Genomic DNA, 12,929 nt, shown 5'->3' with positions numbered 1-12,929 from the left:
CGATCTTGATGTATCGCAAGCTTTGCTATTACAGTTGGATCTTATGATGTTTCTCCCCCTCTACTCTCTTGTAATGGATTGAGTTTTCCCTTTGAAGTTATCTTATCGGATTGAGTCTTTAAGGATTTGAGAACACTTGATGTATGTCTTGGCATGCTTATCTGTGGTGACAATGGGATATTCACGTGATCTACTTGATGTATGTTTTGGTGATCAATTTGCGGGTTCAATGAACTTATGCATAGGGGTTGGCACACATTTTCATCTTGACTCTCCGATAGAAACTTTGGGGCACCCTTTGAAGTACTTTGTGTTGGTTGAATAGATGAATCTGAGATTGTGTGATGCATATCGTATAATCATGCCCACGGATACTTGAGGTGACATTGGAGTATCTAGGTGACATTAGGGTTTTGGTTGATTTGTGTCTTAAGGTGTTATTCTAGTACGAACTCTATGATAGATCGAACGGAAAGAATAGCTTCGTGTTATTTTACTATGGACTCTTGAATAGATCGATCAGAAAGGATAACTTTGAGGTGGTTTCATACCCTACAATAATCTCTTTGTTTGTTCTCCGCTATTGGTGACTTTTGAGTGACTCTTTGTTGCATGTTGAGGGATTGTTATATGATCTAATTATGTTATTATGGTTGAGAGAACTTGCACTAGTGAAAGTATGAACCCTAGGCCTTGTTTCCTAGCATTGCAATACCGTTTACGCTCACTTTTATCATAAGTTACCTTGCTGTTTTTATAATTTAAGATTATAAAAACCTATATCTACCATCCATATTGCACTTGTATCACCATCTCTTCGCCGAACTAGTGCACCTATACAATTTACCATTATGTTGGATGTGTTGGGGACACAAGAGACTCTTTGTTATTTGGTTGCAGGGTTGTTTGAGAGAGACCATCTTCATCCTACGCCTCCCACGGATTGATAAACCTTAGGTCTTTCACTTGAGGGAAATTTGCTACTATCCTACAAACCTCTGCACTTGGAGGGCCAACAACGTCTACAAGAAAAGAAGGTTGCGTAGTAGACATCAGGAGTTCTTAAGTAATATGATTAATTGAACTTAATTTATCATGAACTTAGTCCTAATAGTTTTTTTCCATATCTATATTGTAGATCAATGGCCCGTGCTACCGCTCCTTCGAATTTTAATGCGTTCCTAGAGAAAGCTAAGTTGAACGATGATGATAGAAACTACACGGACTGGGTCCATAACTTGAGGATTATCCTCATTGCTGCACAGAAGAATTATGTCCTTGATGCACCGGTAGGTGTACCACCTGCCCCAGCATCTGCAGACATTGTGAATGCCTGGCAGTCGCGTGTTGATGACTACTCGTTAGGTCAGTATGCCATGCTTTATGGCTTAGAATCAGGACTTCAAAGACGTTTTGAACGTCATGGACCATATGAGATGTTCCAGGAGTTGAAGTTATTATTTCAAGAAAATTCCCGAGTTGAGAGATATGAAGTCTCCAACAAGTTCTATAGATGCAAGATGGAGGAGAACAGTCCTGTTAGTGAGCACATACTCAGAATGTCTGGGTACCATAATCACTTGACTCAGCTGGGAGTTAATCTTCCAGATGATTGTGTCATTGACATAGTTCTTCAATCACTGCCACCAAACTACAAAGGCTTCGTGATGAACTACAATATGCAAGGGATGGAAAAGACTATTTCCGAGCTCTTTGCGATGCTAAAGGCCGCGGAGGTAGAAATCAAGAAGGAGCATCAAGTGTTGATGGTTAACAAAACCACTAGTTTCAAGAAAAAGGGCAAGGGTAAAAAGAAGGGCAACTTCAAGAAGAATGACAAGCAAGTTGTACTCCCGGGAAGAAACCTAAAAATGGACCCAAGCCTGAAACTGAGTGCTTCTACTCCAAAGGGAGTAGTCACAGCTGGAAGTGGAACTGCCCCAAGTATTTGGCGGATAAGAAGGATGGCAAAGTGAGCAAAGGTATATTTGATATACATGTTATTGATGTGTACCTTACTAATTCTCGTAGTAGTGCTTGGGTATTTGATACTAGTTCGATTGCTTATATTTGTAACTCGAAGCAGGGACTATGGATTAAACAAAGATTGGCTAAGGACGAGGTGACGATGCGCGTCGGAAATGGTTCCAAGGTCAATGTGATCGCCGTCGGCACACTACCTCTACATCTACCTTCGGGATTAGTTTTAGACCTGAATAATAGTTATTTGGTCCCAGCGTTGAGCATGAACATTATATCTGGATCTTGTTTAGTGCGAGACGGTTATTCATTTAAATCAGAGAATAATGGTTGTTCTATTTATATGAGTAATATCTTTTATGGTCATGCACCCTTGAAGAGTGGTCTATTTCTATTGAATCTTGATCGTGATGATACACATATTCATAATATTGATGCCAAAAGATGCAAAGTTGATAATGATAGTGCAACTTATTTGTGGCACTGTCGTTTGGGTCATATCGGTGTAAAGCGCATGAAGAAACTCCATAAAGATGGACTTTTGGAATCACTTGATTATGAATCATTTGATACTTGCGAACCGTGCCTTATGGGCAAGATGACTAAAACTCTGTTCTCCGGAACAATGGAACGAGTTAGTGACTTATTAAAAATAATACATATCAATGTATGCGGTCCAATGAGTATTGATGCTCATGGTGGGTATCGTTATTTTCTGACCTTCACAAGTCTTAAACATTTGAAAAGTTCAAAGAATTTCAAAGTGAAGTGGAGAATTATCGTAACAAGAAAATAAAGTTTCTACGATCTGATCGTGGAGGAGAATATTTGAGTTACAAGTTTGGCCTTCATTTAAAACAATGTGGAATAGTTTCACAGCTCACGCCACCTGGAACACCACAGCGTAATGGTGTGTTCGAACGTCGTAACCGCACTTTATTGGATATGGTGCGATCTATGATGTCTCTTACCGATTTACCACTATTGTTTTGGGGTTATGCATTAGAGACAACTGCATTCACTTTAAACAGGGCACCGTCAAAGTCCATTGAGACAACACCGTATGAACTGTGGTTTGGCAACAAACCTAAGATGTCGTTTCTTAAAGTTTAGGGATGTGATGCTTATGTCCAAAGGCTTTAGCCCGATAAGCTCAAACCCAAATTGGAGAAATGTTTCTTCGTAGGATACCCTAAGGAAACAATTGGGTACACCTTATACCACAAGTCTGAAGGCAAGATTTTTTGTTGCTAAGAACAGAACCTTTCTAGAGAAGGAGTTTCTCTTGAAAAAAGTGAGTGGGAGAAAAGTAGAACTTGATACCTGCTCTCAATTTGGAAAGTTTCTCATCCAAGAAATCTGTTCCCGTGATGCCTACACCAACTAGAGAGGAAGCTAATGATAAAGATCATGAAACTATAGATCAAGTTGGTACAGAACCTCGTAGGTCTGGCAGAGCACGATCCGCACCAGAGTTGTACGGTAATCCTATTCTGGAGGTCATGTTACTTGACCATGACAAACCTACAAAGTATGAAGAAGCTATGATGAGCCCAGATTCCGATAAATGGCTCGAGGCCATGAAATCTGAGATAGGATCCATGTATGAGAACAAAGTGTGGACTTTGGTGGATCTGCCCGATGATCGGTTACCCATAGAGAATAAATGGATCTTCAAGAAGAAGACTGACGCTGATGGTAATGTTACTGTCTATAAAGCTCGACTTGTTGCAAAGGGTTTTCGACAAGTTCAAGGAGTTGACTATGATGAGACTTTCTCACCCGTAGCGATGCTTAAGTCCGTCCAAATCATGTTAGCAATTGCCGCATTTTATGATTATGAAATCTGGCAAATGGATGTCAAAACTGCCTTCCTTAATGGATTTCTTAAAGAAGAGTTGTATATGATGCAACTAGAAGCTTTTGTCGATCCTAAAGATGCTAACAAAGTGTGCAAGCTCCAGCAATCCATTTATGGACTGGTGCAAGCATCTCGAAGTTGGAATATACGCTTTGATGAGGTGATCAAAGCATACGGTTTTATACAGACTTTTGGAGAAGCCTGTATTTACAAGAAAGTGAGTGGGAGCTCTATAGCGTTTCTAATATTATATGTGGATGAAATATTGTTGATTGGAAATGATGTAGAATTTATGAATAGCATAAAAGGATACTTGAATAAGAGTTTTTCAATGAAAGACCTCGGTGATAAAGTTTTGATAGGACTTTCACAAAGCACATACCTTGATAAAGTTCTGAAGAAGTTCAAAATGGATCAGTCAAAGAAAGGGTTCTTGCCTATGTTACAAGGTGTGAAATTGAGTCAGACTCAATGCCCGACCTCTGCAGAAGATAGAGAGAAAATGAAAGTCATTCCCTATGCTTCGGACATAGGTTCTATCATGTATGCTATGCTGTGTACCAGACCTGATGTGTGCCTTGCTATAAGTTTAGCAGGGAGGTACCAAAGTAATCCAGGAGTGGATCACTGGACATCGGCTAAGAACATCCTAAAGTACCTGAAAAGGACTAGGGATATGTTTCTTATTTATGGAGGTGACAAGGAGCTTGTCGTAAGTGGTTACGCCGATGCTAGCTTTGACAATGATCCGGATGACTCTAAGTCACAATCCGGATACGTATTTTTATTAAATGGTGGAGCTGTTAGTTGGTGCAGTTCCAAGTAGAGCATCGTGGTGGGATCTACGTGTGAAGCAGAGTACGTAGCTGCTTCGGAAGCAACAAATGAAGGAGTATGGATAAAGGAGTTCATATCTGATCTAGGTGTAATACCTAGTGCATCGGTCCAACGACAATACTGGAGCAATTGCCTTGGCAAAGGAATCCAGATTTCACAAAAAGACCAAACACATCAAGAGACGCTTCAACTCCATCCGAGATTTGGTCAAGGAGGGAGACATAGAAATTTGCAAAATACATACGGATCTGAATGTTGCAGACCCGTTGACTAAGCCACTTCCACGAGCAAAACATGATCAGCACCAAGACTCCATGGGTGTTTGATTCATTACAATGTAATCTAGATTACTGACTCTAGTGCAAGTAGGAGACTGAAGGAAATATGCCCTAGAGGCAATAATAAAGTTGTTATTTCATATTTCCTTATTCATGATAAATGTTTATTATTCATGCTAGCATTGTATTAACCGGAAACTTGATACATGTGTGAATACATAGACAAAACACCGTGTCCCTAGTATGCCTCTACTAGACTAGCTCGTTGATCAAAGATGGTTAAGTTTCCTAGCCATGGACATGAGTTGTCATTTGATAAACGGGATCACATCATTAGTGGAATGATGTGATGGACAAGACCCATCCGTTAGCTTAGCATAATGATCGTACAGTTTTATTGCTACTGCTTTCTTCGTGTCAAATATATATTCCTTCGACTATGAGATTATGCAACTCCCAGACACCGGAGGAATTCCTTTGAGCTATCAAACGTCACAACGTAACTGAGTGATTATAAAGATGCTCTACAGGTATCTCCGAAGGTGTTTATTGGGTTGGCATAGATCGAGATTAGGATTTGTCACTCCGAGTATCGGAGAGATATCTCTGGGCCCTCTTGGTAATGCACATCATATGAAGCCTTGCAAGCAATGTGACTAATGAGTTAGTTACGGGATGATGCACTACGGAATGAGTAAAGAGACTTGCCAGTAACGAGATTGAACTAGGTATGAAGATACCGACGATCGAATCTCGGGTAAGTAACTTACCGATGAAAAAGGGAATAACGTATGTTGACATTGCGGTTCGACCGATACAGATCTTCGTAGAATATGTGGGAACCAATATGAGCATCCAGGTTATGCCATTGGTTATTGACCGGAGAGGTGTCTCGGTCATGTCTACACAGTTCTCGAACCCGTAGGGTCCGCACGCTTAATGTTTGATGACGATATGTATTATATGTGTTATGTGTTTTGGTTATCGAAGGTTGTTCAGAGTCCCGGATGAGATCACGGACATGATGAGGAGTTCTAAAATGGTCAAGAGGTAAAGATTGATATATTGGAAGGTTATATTTTGACACCGGAATGGTTCCGGAGAGGTTCGGATATTTTTCGGAGTACCGAGGGGTTACAGGAACCCCCCAGGGAAGTATTGGGCCTTAACGAGCCATAGGGGAGAGGAGAGGCAGGCCACGAGGAGGTGGCGCGCGCCCACCCATGGGAGTTCGAATTGGACTAGGGGAAGGGGCGCGGCCCCCCTTTCCCTCTCCCTCTCTTTCCCTTTTCCTCCTCCATTGGAAGGAAGGGGGAGCCGACTAGGACTAGGAGTCCTAGTGGGACCCTCCCCACTTGACGCGCCCCCTAGGGCCGGCGACCTCCCCTCTCCTCCTTTATATACGGAGCAGGGGGCACCCCAAAGCACAACAGTTGTTTCTTAGCCGTGTGCGGTGCCTCCTCCACCGTTTACTCCTTCGGTCATATTGTCATAGTGCTTAGGCGGAGTCCTGCGCGAATCACATCACCAACACCGTCACCATGTCGTCGTGCTGACGGAACTCATCGACTCCTTCGTGCATCTACTGGATCAAGAGTTTGTGGGACGTCATCGAGCTGAACATGTGCAGAACTTGGAGGTGTCGTACGTTCGGTACTTGATCGGTTGATTCGAGAAGACGTTCGACTACATCAACCGCGTTAAGTTAACGCTTCCGCTTTCGGTCTACGAGGGTACGCGGACACACACTCCCCCTCTCGTTGCTATGCATCTCCTAGATAGGTCTTGCGTGAGCGTAGGAATTTTTTTAAAATTGCATGATATGTTTCCCAACACACATAGCCTCCTAGCCCGAGGAGCTGGGACAAGGACCTCCCTCCCCCCTTGTCGGTTCTTGCACGGGCCACTTCGAAAGGATTCAGAAAACTTGACGTATACTCCAAGAAGCTGGATTCGTGGAAGACTCGGATTCCTCTTACATAGCCAACTAGGATATTGTGACCCTAGGACCCCAAATATCTAGATAAACCGAGGGGCTAGGCCCGTAGATGAAGATCATACAACCATTAATGAAGATCATACAACCATTGATGAAGATCATACAACCGTCCACAATGGCACTAGTGACAATGATGAGGGCACAAATTGAGTGATATCTACGTGCATTTTCATTTGTTGGACCAACAACTTCGTTTGAGACAATTGACTTTTGTTTGTAGGATCTTAAACTATGGTCGATGATGCACTTTTGTTGCTACTATTTATGAAAATTCAATGTGCAAATGCAGCTGTGCAGTGGCAGAACAGCAGTCGCGCGACCGGCGGCCGGTTTTACATCTCTAGTTTGCATCTTCTATTGGAGTTGCTCTTTTACATCTTCATTTTGCATCATCTGTTGGAGTTGTCACTTTTTTGGAGATGCAAAAAGCATTTTTTGGAGATGCAAATTTGTACATCTCCTGTTTTACATCTCTAAATATGGATCTTCTATTGGAGAAGCTCTTACATTGTACACTATGGTTTCTAATTTTTAAGGCCTCGTAATTAACTAAGGTCTTCGATTTAGAATTGGGTTGTCCTATTTTGATCGGGTCAACAATTTCTCACGGAGCTCTTTCATTAAATTCTTTTAATTCACTATGTTCCCTACTTTTGAAACTCTTTCATTCGCTTGAGGTATTCAGTTTTGGATTTAGTTTACAATTTTGATCGGGTCAATGATTTTTTTAATTAATCAATTGAGGTAAAAACATATCAATCCCGTGCACCCTTCCACCATCTAGAAAAAAGAAGTGCCATCATGTGATACTGTGGCTCCAATATAGTACTAGCAACCGATGCAAAAATTTCTTTCTCCACATAAATATCAGTTAATTAGCGGATAACATAGAATCACACCGCGAAAGGCCCACCAAATCACCACATTATAGATAGGCACTCCATCATCGATTCATCGCCCTCACTCTCCAAACCAAATATTCCATCAGTTTGAAAATATAAGGGGCAATAGTTTTTTGAAAAATCAAATTTCTTAACTTTGACCAAGTTCAGATCCTAAAATACCGACATCTACAATATTAAACAAAAAATATGGAAATTCCTTTCATGATGAATCTGATGATACCGATATGATATTATGGATTTGATATATATATTTATCTGTGAATTTGATCAAACTTAAACATGTTTGACTTTTCAAAAAAGTAATATGCCCTATATTTTAAAATAAAGTGAGTATTTTTTTAAGAAACCCAACAACACCAATGGCACGACTAAGCGCGCCCAACCGTTCTAGTTACAGATCAAATCAGACACAAACATAGACCAACTTAGGGCATCTCCAATGCTGACATGTAAATTTGCTCCCGCATTTGTGCATGGATAGGGGGACCAGTCCGTGGACATGGATGCGGGAGGCGGCCATCCAACGCTACCCGCATACATTTCAACCACTATTTGAACTAACCGAATGAAATTCATGCAAACACGACATATTTCATATAAATAGGACAAAATTCATTACATTTCGAACATTTTTTCATACAAACTGGATGAAATGCATTACATTTTTTTATATAAACCGGACTAAACCCTACTCTAAATTATCCCGGTGCATGTTCCCCATGTCCGACCATGAGTCCCAAGAACTAAAGCCCCGCCTCTTGCCTTCGCCTTCTCCAGTTCCACCTCGACGCTCTCCAGCTCCGCCTCCGAAATCCCGGGAAGTGAAGCTATCTGCCTCCATGTCGGCACCAAGTGAGTAATCGACAGACGATGTTCAGCTGACCATGCTTGGCTTGAATGGAAGAGGAGCGGTGGCCTTCCTGGGACCCGAGCAATGGCAACCTACCGTGCACTACTCTTTTTCACTGTCGTCTGGGCCGGCTTCGTGTCGTGGCGATAGTGCGCGCCTGGGGCATAGCTGGCAATATCCTCCTCGTTGTCACTCTTGCCCCACACCTCATCCGCCGCCTCGTCCAATTCCCTGTAGGCAGCCTCCAATTCCGCCTGATGGCGGCGGTACTGCTAGCGGTCGCGGTGGATCTCGCGGGCGGAGTGGTAGGAGTCGACCAATGCCTCCTGCTCTGCCACGTCCACGTCCATCACGATGGCCGAGCCGGTGGCGAGTTGCTCCTTCGCGCGCTGGTGCTCCTTGAGGAGGCCGAGGTTGTAGGCCTGGTCTGCCTGCGTCTGCTGGAACTTAAGCTCCTGCTCCTCCCGCAACATGTTTGTGTAGTGCACATGGGCCTTGCCGATGGTGAGGCCAGCATGCACCAGCGAGGAGGGTGGTGCCGGATCGCCCTCCATTGGGGTGTCGTTGGCCTCCGTCGGCTGGTCAGCCTACCAGCCGACAGCAATGGCGGCCATCTCCTTCTTCTGCTTCGAGGAGAGGGTGTCCCAGAGGGCTTTGGAGCACGAGGAGGCCATGGCGGGCATGGTGGAGTTTATGTGAGGAGAAAGGGACCGGAGGAGGATGACTATGGTTATGGCAATGGGTCGCGACATTGTGGGTAATGATGGGTACCAGACGGACGAACGAGTGGATCTGGAGTAGGTTCCTCGGCAACCTCATATCATTAATGTAGGGCGATGGACCGACGGGGTTTCGTTTGAACGCGGAGTCGTCGCTTTACCGGGAAGCGGACATGGGTGGTGCTCTCTCGATCGGCGTGCTGCTTCAATGCCGGCATCAATGAGAGGTCACGTCCGCTCTGGCCAGAGATGAATGCGGCACTGACGTCAGAAGCAGCGTTGACTGTTTTCAACAGGAAGCCCGTTAGAATTTCCCTACTCTGTAATGAACTGCATGCTATCTGTTTGTGTAACAGACTGAATGTCATCTGTTTGAAGCTTTCTAAACCTTTTTCAAAATGCAGTGTGGATGTGTCATTCGCTCAATTCTGCTGTAAGTTATTTCTGAGGAAAAAAATGCACTCACACCATTTCTGTTGCCGCTGAACAATCTAACCATGAGCACAAAGATTAAAAAAAGTTCTTTCTGAGAAAAGAATGCACTCAGACCAGCTTGGTATGTTGCTGGCTGGCTGCTTCCTACTTGTCTGGCTATGTATTTCCTGGCCAGCTGACTCAAACAAGACCAACTTCATTCCAGGACATGAAGTTGGTAATACATCCTGCACCTGCAGTTTCACCCTGTTCTGATATCCTGACATCTAAAGCAGTTTCCTCATTTGGATATTGTTTTCTTTTTCCTCTCTGAAAGGAGAGCGCACTGCAATCCTGAAACAGAAAAGCACATTCCCTCCCTGAAGTAAGGTACTGAAGGCATTGGACTAGAACTGGCCTCTGAATTAGCTCAATCAACTGCATATAAAAGAACTGAAGTGAAGAGGGATTATTTTGTACGAGTAGTTAGCAATGCGGATTGAAATGCATAGCCAGGCAAAGGTTGTAATAATGAAGAAATCAACACTAAGAAATTAAGTCACGATGGAAATTAAATCACGCTCGAGATTATCAGCTCATCTCTAGGATAACTTCTTTTTCCAGAGCCGCCAAATAATATGAAGTGACTGTAAACAATAGGGTAGAAAGTCTGACTTTTAATAGATCATCATGTTGTCCTTACATCTGAATACCTGACAAGGTCCACTCCACAAACTTGACTGCTTACACGATCTTAGCTTTTTGCAAGGTTAATCAAACGCAAGATAAAACACTCCAGGTTCTATATTGTATCCTTCTAGATGGCCATTATACATACCAAAGGGCAAAAGCAGACCAATTTAGTGGTTAACTGTCGACTTGCATCACATCGGTCGTCACCATCTTGATAATCGACGAATCAGCCCTGACCTCCAGCACTGGTGTCAGGGCTATTCAAACCCTGGAGAATATGGGCTTGAGCTTGCAACGCGGCGTTTTTCCAGCACCTCATCATCCTCGGTGTCAACACCTGACCAATATCTAAATATTAGGAGTACTCGAGTTGCAGATATTCAAAAGCCAGTGAGCAAAGAGGAAGGAAAGGACGGGCAGCACTCAGTAAATTGCTTGCAGAAAAAACATGGGAAGAAGGACAGCAAATTGGTTTATTGACCACAAAGTATCAAACACTCTCTTCCATGTGTTGTCCAGTGTAATTAGTAGTCCAAGTTTAAATACATAGCAGGAAAAAGGAATGTAGAAGTGAATCCTAAAGGAACTTAATAATAGTTGTAAATAAATGGTGGCTTCCTGTTACGGAACTTCACAAGTTATGTAGTAACCAAATTTCTCACTCAAGAAAAAATACTCAGGGGACTCAGTAGCGACACTCAACATACTATGTGTGTGCTCTGTCATCCTAGAAAAACTGATTGCTTGCATTTGGCATGTGCCTGAGACAGAGGAACATGCCGTCAAAACAAACATAGGCGCCCAACTGATTTCTAATCAAACTGTTACTGAGCACAAGCTGACAAACTATTCTTGCTATCTGAAAAGCAATCCATGGAACAAAAGAATATTCAAGCTCGCGACCTCAATTTTGCTCACATCATATATAGGAGATGCATTAGCGTTAACATTAGCGGTATCAACAGATCCGTCTCATATTTTTTACCATATTAGTTATGCAGATTTATCTGAAATCAACATCATGAGATAAATTTATAGGTGTAAAGATGACAACTAAGGACCTATTCGCCTCATTATATCTATGAAAAGAGAAAACAAGATAATGCATGACTGACTTGAACAATATATCTATTAGTTTGACCACAAGAAACATTTCTCCAAATGAATTGTTGCCATGTTATGGCGCTTCTAGAAGGAGGATGCGAGAGGGCCGGCCGGGGGCCTTTTGCCCACGGCCAGGCAAGAGGGAAGGGATTTCCTTCTTAATTCTTGCTTGATTAGATTGATACATCTCCTCTCTTTATATAGAGAGGTTTACTTGATTCCCAAGCAAGGCTTACTTGACCCCTAAGCAAGCGAGCATTATCTCTAATTAACCCTAAGACTAACGGGCCCATTAGGCCCATTACGTACTCTAACACTACACCCCACCTGGACATGCAGCTTGTCCTCGAGTTGCAGCCTAACCAACTTATAACCATGACTCGACGCAACACAAACCTAACACCTAAAAACAAGCCTTTTACATCTCGGCTTGTGTTATTACTCTCAACCTGAAATAGACTCTGAAATAGACTCGGACGCTTTATTTTGGACGTGCACGTGTACAGCCACCTGGATCCCATGGACACCACCTGGACAAAAGGAGTGCATGTGTATGGCTGTTGGTCTGCACCGCACAGGAAAAAGTGGAGGACTTGCGATGGAGAATGACGAGGAGGGGTGCGCCCCCTCTCCAACCGCCTATGTCGCAGACTTTGAGGTCGCTGCCCGCGGGGAAAACAACATGCCCAACGCCCGTGGGGGAAACCGCATGCCCAAAATCCCCGACGCAGCGGACGAGATCGAGGTCCTTTGCGCAGCGAAGGGCAACTTGAAGAAGCGGCAGCTGCAGACCACGCATCTCCTGCACAAGCCGCCGCACTAGGAGGCCGCGCGCAGCAGCCTGCAGCCTCACCGCCGCCGACACATGGAGGGTAGCGATCCAAGACGGAAGCGGTGACGGCGATGACGGGGACTTGATCTGCTGGATGTGGACGCCCTGGGATGGCAGCGACGCTGATGGGAACGAGCTCGTCGCAGTCCTGTCGTAGGGCATCCCATACTGGGCGGCGAAGCTGACCGGCGGTGGCTGCCGGAACTGCAGCAGCTGCTGCGGTGTCGCGTCGGGCAGCGGTAGCGGCTGCTGCGGCGGAGCGTCGGGCGCGGCGGAGGCCGCCAGGAGCGGCGGCTGCCACTGCAGGCAGGGCTGGGCGATGGTGGCGATGGATGGCAGCTGCAGTGGCCCGGCAAGCGCGGCGGAGGCCGCCTGGTGCGGCGGCTGCCACTGCAGCCAGGGCTGGGCGGTGGTGGCGATGGATGGCAGCTGTAGCAGCCCGGCGAGCGCGGCGGCT

At 44.3% G+C, this 12,929-nt stretch overlaps 1 protein-coding gene across 1 annotated transcript in view; it reads right to left on the bottom strand.

Moving 5' to 3' along the window:
- Window positions 1–10,508: 10,508 nt before the first annotated feature.
- LOC119326005 overlaps window positions 10,509–12,929 on the bottom strand; it is a 5,074-nt gene continuing 2,653 nt past the window's right edge. Inside the window, exon 2 of the mRNA XM_037599720.1 lies at window positions 10,509–10,873. Within this exon, the coding sequence (XP_037455617.1) occupies window positions 10,794–10,873 (80 nt within the window). The 3' untranslated portion in view covers window positions 10,509–10,793. The remainder of the gene's footprint in view (window positions 10,874–12,929) is intronic.

This window comes from Triticum dicoccoides, chromosome 6B (assembly GCF_002162155.2).
Source record: "Triticum dicoccoides isolate Atlit2015 ecotype Zavitan chromosome 6B, WEW_v2.0, whole genome shotgun sequence".
NCBI classification, from domain to species: Eukaryota; Viridiplantae; Streptophyta; class Magnoliopsida; order Poales; family Poaceae; genus Triticum; species Triticum dicoccoides.
This window is presented reverse-complemented; position numbering and strand designations above follow the sequence as displayed.